Source organism: Sciurus carolinensis, chromosome 2 (genome assembly GCF_902686445.1).
Source record: "Sciurus carolinensis chromosome 2, mSciCar1.2, whole genome shotgun sequence".
Lineage (NCBI taxonomy): Eukaryota > Metazoa > Chordata > Mammalia > Rodentia > Sciuridae > Sciurus > Sciurus carolinensis.
In genome coordinates this window covers 40,403,920-40,417,712 of record NC_062214.1, presented here as the reverse complement: position 1 = coordinate 40,417,712, position 13,793 = coordinate 40,403,920, and the positions used below count along the sequence as shown (strand labels likewise).

General features: G+C 36.6%; 1 protein-coding gene across 3 annotated transcripts in view; it reads right to left on the bottom strand.

Moving 5' to 3' along the window:
- Macrod2 (mono-ADP ribosylhydrolase 2) overlaps positions 1-13,793 on the bottom strand; it is a 2,075,735-nt gene that overhangs the window by 522,942 nt on the left and 1,539,000 nt on the right. For all 3 annotated transcript variants that reach the window (XM_047537628.1, XM_047537632.1, XM_047537630.1), the window contains exon 8: positions 4,134-4,207. In XM_047537628.1, the coding sequence (XP_047393584.1) occupies positions 4,134-4,207 (74 nt within the window). The remainder of the gene's footprint in view (positions 1-4,133; positions 4,208-13,793) is intronic.

Sequence of the window (13,793 nt, the reverse complement as noted above, 5' to 3'; positions counted from 1 at the left end):
ATCTATCCTGCTGGTGTAAAAAAGAAGTGTTCATTCCTGATGATTTAGAAATCAGAGGATAACTGGTGAAATGCAAAATTCATTAATTATATGACGACATCAATTATTTATGATACGTGACAACCAAACTCAGAAAATGAGCACTATTGAAGCACATACTTACCTAAGGTAAGTATGGCCACCGATGGAGGAATCACATTACATAAATTCCCTGTGCTTTTAAAGGAAAATTTCCAGGGACTTGATCAGCTAAAAGTCTCAGAAGATGTAACTTTACTCACCAAACTTGATCCTGGCCTTGCTTCATCAGAGCTGACTGACCCACAAAAGGATAGTCATAATCATAATGGGGCATGTGTAAACAAAGAAGTGAGTATAGAAGGTAGTGTGCAAAATAATAACAACAATGATAATTAAATAGCAATATGTGAAAGATAGGGAACTAGAGGAAGAAAATGTTGCTTCTTGGTGGATTCCAGGCACTTGGGAGATCCTGTTCTAGGTCTGATCCTTGAATTACAAAACATTTCTTTAAAATAGTTCATTTCTATAGCATAATTTTCCTTTATCTAAGCTGCATTGACTGTATTTCTACTTCTTTCCAGCAAGCTCAAATTAAGACCCAAACCCAAGTCCATGTTATGAAGATCTGCTCAATTTCACCATGTCTTTTTTTTTTTTTTCTCACTTTATTTGGACTTCTGATTCAAATAGTCAACTTGATCATTTGAAATCTTCAGTAGATACCTAAAAACATGCTAGTCTGCAATACAATTTTTGTTTGCTTTACATTTTCAAATGAACATGTTCTTACAGCAGTTTTCTTCATCTCAGTAAATGCACCAAATTTTACCCAAAAACTTAGTTGAAATTCTTCACTCTTCTGTTTTTGTCATATAGTACATTTGATTTTCCTCTATAAAAAACATTTCTACTTTTGCTTATATTTAGTTTTCTCTGTTCTGAACATATAAAATAATTGCATTTTCTTTTCCCCTGGAACTTAGTACCTGGACATCTTTCTCCAGACAATGTAATGTGAGGGAAAGTTACATGCATCATTCCTTTGTAGAAGAATTCCTACAAAATAATTGATTATCTATTCCCATCACCTGATAGATGTTATTTTGTATAGTAGGGTATCCGTCAGCCTGGGTTCCTGACTAAGCCATAGTCCTCTGCTGACTCCTGATATACAAACAGTGCAAGTGACAAATAAACCTTTGCTGTTTTATGACACTGAGATCCAGTGGTCATTTGTAACTGCAGCAAATCCTAGTCTATCTTAGCTAAAAATAAACTCTAAATACTATTTTAAAGTGTATCCCAAACCTGATGTTTGTTGCTTCCTTTTCTATCATCAAGGTGTTACAAATCACCCCATCTCTTGCCTGGAATTACAGCAGGAGCCTCTTAATCAGTCTTCTGTTTCCTACTCTCATATTTCTAAAGGTCATTTTCCAAAGACCAACCAGACTCATTTTGTAACAGTGAAATAGGTCCTGTGAAAGCTAGCTAATTACATGACAACATCAATATACCCAAACCCTCCACACGCCCTCCAAAAACTGCACATTAGGCGTAGAGTAAAATTCAAAGCCTCTCTGTGAACCATAAGACCTTTTGATTTCACCTCTGCCTATGTTCCCTAAGTTGTCTCCTGTCACTTTTATCTCTCTGCTCTAACCACAGTGACTCTCTTACCATTGCTTGCAAAGAGTAAGCTTGTTCTCCCCTCAGGGTCTTTCTCTTGCTGCTCCTTCAGCGTGGAATGTTCTAGGTCAAGACCGCAGTATGACTTTCTACTCCCTTTCATTTTATGAATCTTTCTTCCAAGCTCTGGTCTTGAGAGCAGTTCCTATATTCTCCAAAAATGCAACCCTCAATAACTGACAATCTAGTCACCTTGCTTTATTTTGTGAAGCACTCTTTGAACTCTCTTATTCATTTATTTACTTACTTTGTATTTTTCTTCCTAGACAACAAATATCATAAGGCAAGGATTGTTTGTTTTTCAGTGCTCTGTGCCTGGTATGTAAAAAAGTGTCTGGTGCTTAGTGGGATTCAATAAATATTTATCAAACGAGTGAATTAATGAATAAATAGCTGAAACAATCAGGATGTCAAAACAATACTGCAGGGGAAAGACAACTGAATTAGAAGCAGTACACTTTCATAAGTCCTCTGCCTCGTTTGTTTAACAGAGCAAAAAATAAATACAAATACTGCTAGATAATCAATTTGTATAGCTTTTTTCTATGATTTACCACTCATAATTCATTTATTCAGTAAAACCTGATATGTTCAAATTAACTGGTTCCAACTAGCCAGTGCATATTGAAACAAGGGTCTTAAAAGGAAATTAGCACAGGATATGTTTAAAGGTACAATAACTGATCTACATTCCCCCATCTAAATTATCTAAGTTTTCTACAACGGATCCAAGAAACATGTGAGAATATTATACGAAAGATGAAGAATGGACTCAAAAACAGGATAGGCAAATGAATTAAGTAGAAAGCACCAGGCAAAGAAGTTTGTAGGGAAACTAACTTTCTGAATAACTTAAGTAGTGCTAATCCGTCATTAGAAGTTGTCAGTGTGCTGTGAATGTGACCAACATGTTTACTTTCCATCATCACTTTAATGAGAAGTGTTTATGCAAATTTCCATCACATGCCAAGATGACATATGTCATCCTACAAAGCCAGTGGTCCAGTTGAGGATCATTTGCTGTGACAAAGACATATATTGAAAGATAACTGACTTTCGATGGAACTGAACTTTTCTCCCTGTCCTCAGTACCACTTCAATGAAGACTAGCTATTAGAGTCATAAGAACTATGTTAGACTCTCAACGCTGTGATTTTCCACTCTTGAATTTATCATTTAACCTTTTGATGCTGGATGAGGAAGAGGATAACAATACCTTTCCTTGATGTTTCACAAGTTTGCTCTAAAAAACAACTCATGTCAAAGATGTGTTTTATAAGCTGGATATTTTAGTTATTTGTTTTTATTTTGTTTTTTTGAGGAAACTTAAGGCATCGTCTAAATTGAAGTTGACATTTACACATTTCAAAGTAACAGGGAAAAAAGAGCAAGGACCAAAATAGATGTTTGGCTATGTGGTCTTTACTTCCTCTTGAGATTAATAACATTCATATCGGATTAAGAAATGTTGAGTAGGATAATTAGAAAATCACACTGCAGTTTCTTTAAACACACAAAGGTACCAACAACTCTCACACAAGAACCTCCATACTCTGTTTCCAAACTCAACTGTTTGTGAATAATCCATCTCTCAACCAAATAAAAAGCAAAATTCACAGTCATGATAAAATAAAACAAAATTCTTGGTAGTTTATGTCATCACCTGAGGAAAAAAGCACAATCAGAAGGAAAATGCTCACAATCATGCATTTCCTGGCACCTACTTGCTGTTATAATGTATACATTGACAAAACTCTGAACACTAAAGCGCCACAGACTTCAGTTATTTTGTTGCTCTGTTTATTTGTGTAATTCCCCTGTTCATCATTGAACATACCCAAAGATCTCATACAACAAGAAAAATGGGAGGCATGAAGAACACTGTGATGGAAACATTGAGTTTCATTTAAAAAAATTTTGGTTATAGCAATTTAGTTATCAATTACACAAGCCCACATGGATCTCACACTCAGAAATAACTTTAGGGAAATGATTAGTGATAAATAAAGACAGTACAAAATAATTCCCAAATTACTGTACATCAGGAATCCACTGTCAAAAGAAAGACAACTTGACTCTTCAAGGAAAACAGCACAGGAAGGACCATTTGTTTTTAATGAAATCCATCTTACTCTCTCTTACATACATACAATTCACAGTATCCAAAAATTTAAAAAAAGAGATTATGGCAAGAAGAATCTGGTTACTTTACCCATCTTTACCAACAAGCTGATCAATATACTTACTGTAGTCAATAGATTACAGGGAAATATTTAATCACCCATGTAACCCAAACAAAGAATGGTCAGTTAACCCTGGTTCAATGCCTAGGATTGGCGGATATTTATGTGCTCTTAAAAAAAAGTTAAGAATCAAATTACACCATCAGGAAAGCTCCCTGATTGTGTTCTTATTCTTACCTCATGGTGATTTTTTGTCAGCCATTCCTTAATGGTGCCAAGGGCAATGACTGCAGCAGGTTCATTTGGAAAACCTAAGTGAAAAAAAGTTATAAAAGTTACAGAGAGGTCAAAGGTGGTGTAAGAATGGAATTTTCTCATTAAAATAATATTCAATCCAACCAACAAGTACTGAGCAAGGCAGACCTCAGTAAGTTGTATAGAAGTGAAGCCTTCACTTCTACACAGGAGGTATTGAAAGGGCTGATCTTACACTAGTCTGGAGTTTAAAAAAAAAAAAAAAAAACAGAAAAGGATTTAATTGTTATTTAATAACAATATCAATTAAAATATACTTAATTGCTTACAAAGCACTTTCATGTATTTTTTTTTTCTTACAAATTGTGCTCATATTAAGATTTATTACCCTCCTCCTCTTAAAAATCAAGTAAATGTGACTCAGAGAAAATACATGGTTGGCCCAGAGTCACAAGGTCACTACTCCATCAATAAACTGTCACAGGCTGGGTAAATAACATGCCAAATAGCCACACCACAGAAAGCAATTATCAATATTCACAGAATGTGACTTATGTTACACTTTGGGACATTGGAGATGGTGTTTGGAATTGAAACCACACGAGTTAACTGATTTTGAGCTGTGGGTTTGATTTTTTTTTTTTTTTTTTTGTACCAGTGATTGAACCCAGGGGTGCTTAACCACTGAGTCACATCCCCAGCCCTCTTTTTAAATTTTTTTTTTTTTTTTGAGACAGGGTAAATTGTATAGGGTGTCCCTACATTGCTGAGGCTGGTTTTGAACTTGTGACCTCCTGCTTCAGCCTCCAGAGTTGCTGGGATAATAGGTGTGTACCACCACACCCTGCTGTGAGTTTGATTTTCAAGGACAGAAAATATGTCACATATATGCTTCACCCCTGTGAGTATCAGCACACATTTTCAGAATTTTCAAAAAACACCTAAGAATGTCTTTTCAGTTACATAAACTGAACACATTCCTAGACCTGCAGAATCATTAGGCATTCTGTCAATGGAGAAATTTACGAAGGAATAACCTTATACATTTACATATCTTTGGTACAGAAAGAGGGAGAGATGGGAATAACTATTTTGTTAGAACCACTCTCTTTACGCTCACCACCAGCTTCTTAATCACGGAATCCTATTGTCTTCCAATGAGTCTTTAGCCTCTCTGACATTAGATATGCTTTGATTTTCATATCTCAGCATCTCGTCCCTCTTGGATTTTGCTTATTTAGTTAATTTTTTATTAAAGCATACAGTTCAGTTTTTTTAATTATGTTTACAATGTTGTGAAATTATCATTACTAATTCCAGATATTTTCATCACCCCTTACAGAAACCCTGTACCCATTAAATAGTCACTCCCCAATCTTCCACCCAACCAGCCCCTGGCAACTTTAATCTTTTCTGTATGTATTAATCTTCAAAGTTTCCTCCTAAAATTTTCAAAATTGCCTTCTCCCCTGTCTTCTCCTACTTGTTTGAACACTTCTGCCCTTGTTCCTTTTTCCAGAAGCATTCATTAAATGTACATCTTTTCCAACATCCTAAACACAGCTTTCTTCTTACTCTATACTCTAGCTAGTTACAGCAACATCCACAGAGCATGTCCATGAGGGTGTCTTCTGGAGAGGACATTGTCTGTGTGGAGAGAGAGAGAGAGAGAGAGAGAGAGAGAGAGAGAGAGAGAGAGAGAGAGAGAGATATCTAAGATTTAAAAGAGCCAGTTATATTGAAGGGTAAATACATGTCCTAATAGCTCATACTGATGGTGTGGATCTTGGTAGACCTTCACAGAAATGTGTGAGAGAAGAGGAACAAGAGCATTGTCTCCATTTCCAAAAATGAACACTGCTTTCCTGATTTGTATTCTGTAGGTTTTGCTAAAGGGTGCTTTAGGAAGGCAGACAAAAGAAAGCAGGGCCAAGTTTCATCTATTTTAATTTATAGATCAGAGAGGAACACTGGGATATGAAAAATATGCACAAGTTCTTTCTAAGTTCATCTTGAACATTTGGGATTGTGGACTTGTTATGAATAGTTTAATCGTATCCATTTTCCTTAAATGAATGCCTAAAAGTATAATATCCTAAATTAGTAAAAAAAAAAATTAATTAAACAATAGTTAATTCATTAAACAAATTTTTGTTAAATCCCCCAAGAGTGGAGATACAGACACTTGAGTGAGTCCCTGTCCTCTAAAAGTCCAATGTCTGAAGGAGTAAATAGATGAGTAAAATGACAACCATAAAACAGTGATAAAACAAACTTAGGGTGGCAGATGCAGATGAGGGAACTAAGAAAGAAAGAGGAGTGGGGTTTACTGGGAAATGTTAGAAAGCTTGAAAAGAGAGTTGCAATGTGGAGAAATGGGAGACACTCTTCAGAAGTAAACAGTGAGTAATAAGGCAATGATAGAAAAACTGAAGGAAAATGAAGGGGAGAAGTCAGGATGAGTACTTATGGGCTGCAAAGAAGAAGAAGGCCAGGATAAGCATTCGCTGTTAAGGAACTGTTTTAGTCTGCTTTGCATCACAGTGACCAAAATATCTGGCAAGAACAACTTGGAGGAGGGAAAATTATTTGTGACTCATGGTTTCAGTGGTCTCCATAGATAGTGAAGTTCATTGCTCTGAACCCCAGGGGAAGCCAGGCATCATGGCCAAAGGGCACAACAAAGGAAAACAGTTCACTCCATAGTAGCCAGGAAGCAGAGAAAAATAAAGGCAGAAGGGGCTGCAGGAAAGACCAACCTTTCCTGGGCATGCCCCCAGTGACTCACCTCCTCGAGTAATGCCCTAGGTGCCTACTACTGTTACACCCAGTCCATCCATTCAAACTAGGATGGGTCAATTAGGTTAACGTTCTCCCAGTCCACCCATTTCAACTGTGAACATTCCTGCATGAACAAAGGAGCTTTTCTGGAACACCTCATATCCAAACCACAGCAGGAAGAAACCACAACAAGTTTTTCCTGTGTATCCCTTCCCTAAGTTTAATACCTATACACACTTCCCTTGATATGCTCCAAGAGCAAAAGTGAAATGTGTGTTTTTCCTCAAAACAAACCTCCTCCCTGGCTTTATGCTTTCCTCTATGGCTTTACCTTTCTCCTAGATACTGCTATATTTAAGAACTTGCCCTGCTGGTATCTGAGTCCTAAAAGACATTGATCCTCTAAAATATTGTACACCTCCCCTTCCTTTCCTCCTTTCCCATATCTCTAAAGTCTAATGAGCCTCACCTAGACAACCTTAGGTACCCCTGAATTCTGCTCCTTTAGTTACCTGTCTTCTCTAATCTACCTAGCATACCACTCCCAAGTGATCCCTTCTAAAGCATAGTTATCAAATTACGACCTGAGACAAAGCCACACAGCCTTTATTGACTCTCCAGCTCCTGCAGAATAAATTAAGAACACCATAGCATAGTAGCATTGCCTATTTCAATGGCCACTAGGGGCCTTTCTAGACTTGTCTTGGTTTTTCTTGTTCATTCTCTTCCCATAAAATTATTCTTTAATTCTTAGGTTTGCTTAATAATTACTCAAAACATAAAATTATAGGGCTATATAAATCAAATAAATTTTATAATCACATTCAATTACAATGGCCATCTGCATTAACATTGACCTTTTGAAGATATAATTCCCTTCAGAGAAATTATACAAGTTCTTCTAGAACCATGGCAACAATGATCAGCTCTCAACTATTTGTGACCTCCTGGTCACTCTCTCCCATTTGCCAAAGCCTCAGCCCTGAGGGCCAATTTTTATCATGACCTCAAGGTAATTTCATATTCCCAGTTGATTTCAACATTGGAGGGGATGACCCAGCCAACACCTGGCTACCAGTTCGTCAACCTGTTCCTCTTCAACAACCACCTCCTCCCTTCCACCTTACCTACCTCCTTCTTTTTAGATCACACTCTGGACCTTGATGTAACCTTTCTGATCCAAAAGTACGAAGCAGAGCTCTCTGAAAACCTGTTTTGTATTCAATTTGTTTGTTCCAAGGAATGCAATTTTACCAAGCATTGGAAACCCACTCTGTTCTTAAGCCTTTCCCCAAATTAACATTTGCCCCTCGAATGATCTGACTCTTTCCTTTCTCTCTTTATTGCTCATTACTTTTTCTACTCCAACTATACTGGCTTTTTTCTATTCTTCTAAAGTTATGACCCATTTCTACCTACTGCCATAAGGCCTTGCTCATACCATTTCCTTCCCAAATTGACATTTCTCTTCTCTTTTCCATATTTGCACTCACTTTTACTTGTCCTCTGCTCAGTAATCCCTTCTCCAGGGAACACTGGTCTGACATTGATGACTCCCTATTTTACACTATCTCACACCACCTCACCTTTCCCTCACAGATGCATCATTTACAGTTCTACCCTTGTTTATATAAATATGTGATTAATAATCTTAGTAAACACCCTAAGGAAGTGGATAACACATTTGTCTTTGCAAATCACTGGATACCTAAAGGATGATCAACAAATAGATGTTGAACAAGGGAGTGGATTGTGAGTTAATGGATCTTTGTATTAACAACAGAAAAAGAATCTCAAGGGTGTTCAGCCACAGCATGGTGAGGAGGAAAGTATGTCACAAAGGGGCCCAATCAGACTGCTATATCCACAACAACCCCTTTCATCCATGAGAAGAAATGTTAAGAAGATTCATATGAGAAAACAGCTCCTGGAGGGAAGATATACGGTAATTAACAAAAGGGAGAGGGAAATATCAAGAAAAAATATTCCTGAAAAACTTCCTGCTTTCAGTGGCATGTATGTACAAGACAAAGCATGATGTTCAGGGTAAATAGCAATAAGACAATTCTTTGTCCACTTAACTTCAAAACACCAATGGTTATAAATAAGACCAGTGAATAAACGAGGACAGATTTTAGCCTGGGATGGCCTTCCAATGATAGCAAGACCCACCCCAGGAGGTCACAGTATATTCTGGTCACCAGGGAACTTTTGTTCACAAAAGTAGAATGACTACCCAGAGGGAAGGCAGCAGACAGCCTTCAGATGAATCACTGTATTAGATGACATAAAAAATCTCTCCAAGTATGAGGGTCAATGAGGCTGAACAAGCCATTAATAATTTAGGGTCAGGCATGCAGGGAGTTATGCATGTGTGTACTCAGGTGTGCATAGAATCTGTGCTTCTGCTGGCATTCCAAAACTTAGGTCCCTACTCATTAGGATGGATTATTAAAATTACCTTTGTTTTAAATGTGGATGTTGACTTAGATGATATATAAATGTTTCCTTACATTTGCTCATTAGTTGAAAATGCTTGCTAAATTTTTACATATATATGTATATATGATTTATTTTGTTTTGTTTTTGGTACCAGGGATTGAATCCAGGGGCACTTAACCCCTGAGCCACATCCCCAATCCTTTTTATTTTTAATTTTGAGACAGGGTCTCACTAAATTGCTTAGGGCCTCACTAAGTTGTTAAGGCTGGCTTTGAACTTGTGATCTTCCTGCTTCAGCTTCCTGAGGCATGTATATATGTTTAAACACACATGCACACACACACATAAACATCACCCAGCTCACGATGTAAAACATTTTCAATACCGGAGAAAACATCCTTTTCCTGAGTCAATACACATCCCACAAGGAAATGGCTATTCTGACTTGTATTGCCATGGGTTTAGTTTCATGTCTTTTTATATTTCATATTCATGGAATGATGGAATGCATGTTCTTTTATATCTATATTTCGTTGAACACTACACCTGCCTGATTGATTCATGTTATTACCTATAATAGTAGCTCATTCCCTTTTATCATAATGCTGAATTCCATTATATGAATACACCACAATTTCTTACCCATTCTAGTATTGATGGGCAAATGAATGATGATTGTTTCCAGTTTAGGACTATTATAAACAAAGCTGCCATGAACATACTCATACATGTTTTAGTAAACATAAGTGCTTATTTCTGTTGAATCCACATCCAGGATATGAGGATGCTGGTCTACTTGTTTGTTTGACTCTGGTAAATTTTGCCAAATAGCATCCAAAGCATCCACTTTACACTCCCACTAGAACTACATGAGAACTACACAAATGTTTAAAATAATAGATTTATTTATGTCACATATTAAGATGTGCTTTTTAATTAAATTTTTCTTCACTATACTTAAAGCCTTTAAAGTTAGCTTTAGGCCATTCAATCTTTTTTTTAAACTTGAAGCTCAGAAAAGTTTTATGATTTTTTCTGTATTCCCACTACAAATTCGTCTTGTTCTTAAGAAAGAACAAACTCTGTTAATGGAACCTCAAAACACTTGAAGTAAAAGAGAGAAAAAGCAAAACAGCAAGTTGGGTTTGCATGGTTTCCATCCATGGCATATCAAATAGCTCATTAGATGGACAATTTTCTTTTACTTTGTTACAAACTTATTATTTCTCTTCTTCAAATTTCTGTACAGGAAAATACAGCAATAAAGATTTGCTAAACATTCTATTCCACTCCTGAACTAAATGTTGGAATTGTTAAAACCCAGAAGGTTTCCAACACAGCTATGGTGAATATGGTTTTGACATTATCATAGGCAATTTTTCTCTCTGATTTTTATTTGTTTAATTATTTTTGCATTAATGAATTTCCCAAAATCTTTAACACTTTCCATTGTCTTTCATGTGGACGTTAAGTTTGTCTCCCTGATAGAAAATCCAATCCTGTTACACTAAGTTGTAGCATATTCCACTAATATAAACACACACAGCTTACTCAGTTTTACTGTCCTTTTTGAAGTCAGAAACAACAGGTCATCTCTAGTTTTTAACTTTAAAATGAGAGCCTGCTTATAGTTATAGATTACCTTATGGTACAGAAGTAATACCATAATCAATTATTTAAATAGCTTCTTACTACAAAAATACATAAAAATAAAATTGAACATTATGCCAAGTGTAATTAAGCTATGTTTGAAAATTTTAAGTCTATCTGACATTTGCAATCTCCCCAGGGTCTCCCTTTCTTGCATATCCTCCCAGTGCCACCTTCTGAACCTGTAACCAGGACTCCCTCTGTTCTCCCTGTGGATACCTTTCTAATAGTTGTAAGAAGAAGGTGATCTAATGGCCAAAATCCAGGCCAAGTTCATGGATCTAAAAACAATGTTTATCTACTTTATTTTCAATAGCACATGACTTCTGTGATGGTTTCACTTCAATGGGGTGTAGTTTGTACCTCCATCCCACCTGTCACAGCACTTATCACAAAGTTATAATGGAACAGCAACAACTTTATGGAATTATAAATTCCTGTATACACTGCATATATTTAGAAAGTTGTTGACCTACTAATCAGCCCATAAATTGACTATAATGGTGCTGAATTCATAGATATACATATCATGTATATATACATAACATGTATATATATGATATATATATCCATAAGGTAGAAGCAGTAGTTTGAAAAAAATAATCAGACTTCCTTGAACTCTGCACATTAAATTTACACCCATTTTTGAGCCCTCTTTCCTTGTCAAGTCCTTAATAAGGAGCATAATGTTGCTTATTATTATTATTCACATGCAAACAGAAACAAAAATAATAAGAAGTTATCAAACACAGAACTTTTCTCAGATGAAAACCTTTGAGCAGTCAAAATGTCAATATCAGTTGGATAGGGATTGTAACCATTGACTCCTAATGCAAAATTATACATTGCTTAATTTTTTAGGAAGTAATATTAATATTTTTCCATTTTAGCAAAAATGTCCTGTGGTGGGGACCAAAGAGACATGAAGTGAGCAATAGTTTTAGGGCTCCAATGAAAGGAGATAATTAGTTTTGGGGCTCAAGTGAAAAGAGATAATTTTCTTTTTCATTTTTCACCAGTTCCTCTTGAACACACACACACACACTCACACATACATACACATACACATAGTTTTCCTGGATTGGGGACTGGGGGCTGAGGGTTGTTGACAAAGGGTGTGGTAGGCACGGGGAAGTATAAAGCAATACTTTTTTTTTTTGTCTCAGAACTGCTTTTGCCAATCCCTCCCCCAGGCCTCCTTCCAGCCCATAGAAGCAATTCTAAGCGCACGATGAAATCAAATTACTTGAAAGAAATGAGCTGAAGGAGCCTCGCCGTTAAGCAATTGCTAGAGCAGCCACTCAGACAATTCTGGCTAAGGCTGAGTTTCACAAAAGATAAAACAGGTGAAGTAATAAGAGTGACACTGGCCCCTGTTACTGCAGTGAGCACGGCAGCAGAATGCTAAAACAGGTGTCATTGGCTTCCCTTGGGATTACAAAAGGCCACCAGAGTTGGCAAGAGTAAGGAATCCTCAGCCTGTCATTAAGATAGTGTAGTTTTAGCTATTATTCAAAAGGATGAGGCAGGGGTTGTGATATGAGCATACAGAGATACTATGGCATATTAATAAGTTGAATAATCATGGCAGATGCTGAAAATACTCCACATCTATCCTCTTGGCATGTGTCACTTCCTGGTGTGCTGGCTTGATTTACAGGAATCTTTTACCTGAGGGCTCCTTCTGCTGGCCAGTGCTCACTCTGCCAACATGTAGGCAGGTCCAAAGGATCGGGAAATGGAGGCCCCCTGTAAATGTTCTTCATCCCTCAGGTAGGTAATGTTGAAGTGTGTACTTTACAGTTCTCCAGAAGTTGCTCAATGGGATTATACTCTCCGTAGTGGAATAGTCCTTGATTTTGCACTCTATGCTTCCTTTCCTTGTCTCTCATGCTTCCCAAATCCTTAATTGAAATCATATCCCAAATTAACTACTTGCACTCAAACCCCTTCCTCTGAATCTAATTTAGTCAAATTATAAGGGCAATCAAGATGTATTAATGAAACTTAGAATGGTAAGGACTTATCTTGCTTGCTGATCTTTCTCTGGGCTTTTCTAGTTGTAATCTCTGGCACATCCACTATAGAGAAATGTTTATAAATTAGCTAATGGAATGAGGGGAAATAGTTGAGGCGATCAATGGTTGTCACCATGAAATCACATAATAATTTATTTGGGGGAGTATAGAGGTTATATAAGCCAGGACCACATGGCAGGCAAATCTGATCCACAGATAGCAATTTTTAAATAGTATTAAACTGCTGTTGGTGCTGTTGCTTCTGTTAGCATTTATTGAGCAATTATTATGTACGAGTTACTCTACTTAGCTTTCATGTGTATTATCTCATTCAGTCTTTACAACAATATAATGGGAAGAAGGGAATAGAAGAAGGAAGACAAGCTGACCTGAGAACAGATGGCAACTTTGGTAACAAAGATACCATTTTTGGTAACAAAGATAATTAATTTGTATTGATATTAAATATTGCCAAGAGGTATACAAAGTATATTATTAATTTATCATGTAAACTTTAGTAAACTCAGAATCATTCACTAATGCAGTTGTTAATATTCACCTAAAGAGAAACCAGTGATTCTGAATATGGTCAAGAGTGGGCATGAAATAGGATCACGGGCTATTGATAGGAGCTTGGGCATCTTTGACTTCCACATAAATAGCTCAAACCCTCAAAACATTCTATAGTGATTCTATATATAATCATTCTTTTTTATTTTTTTAAGTACTGGAGATTGAACCCAGAAGTGCT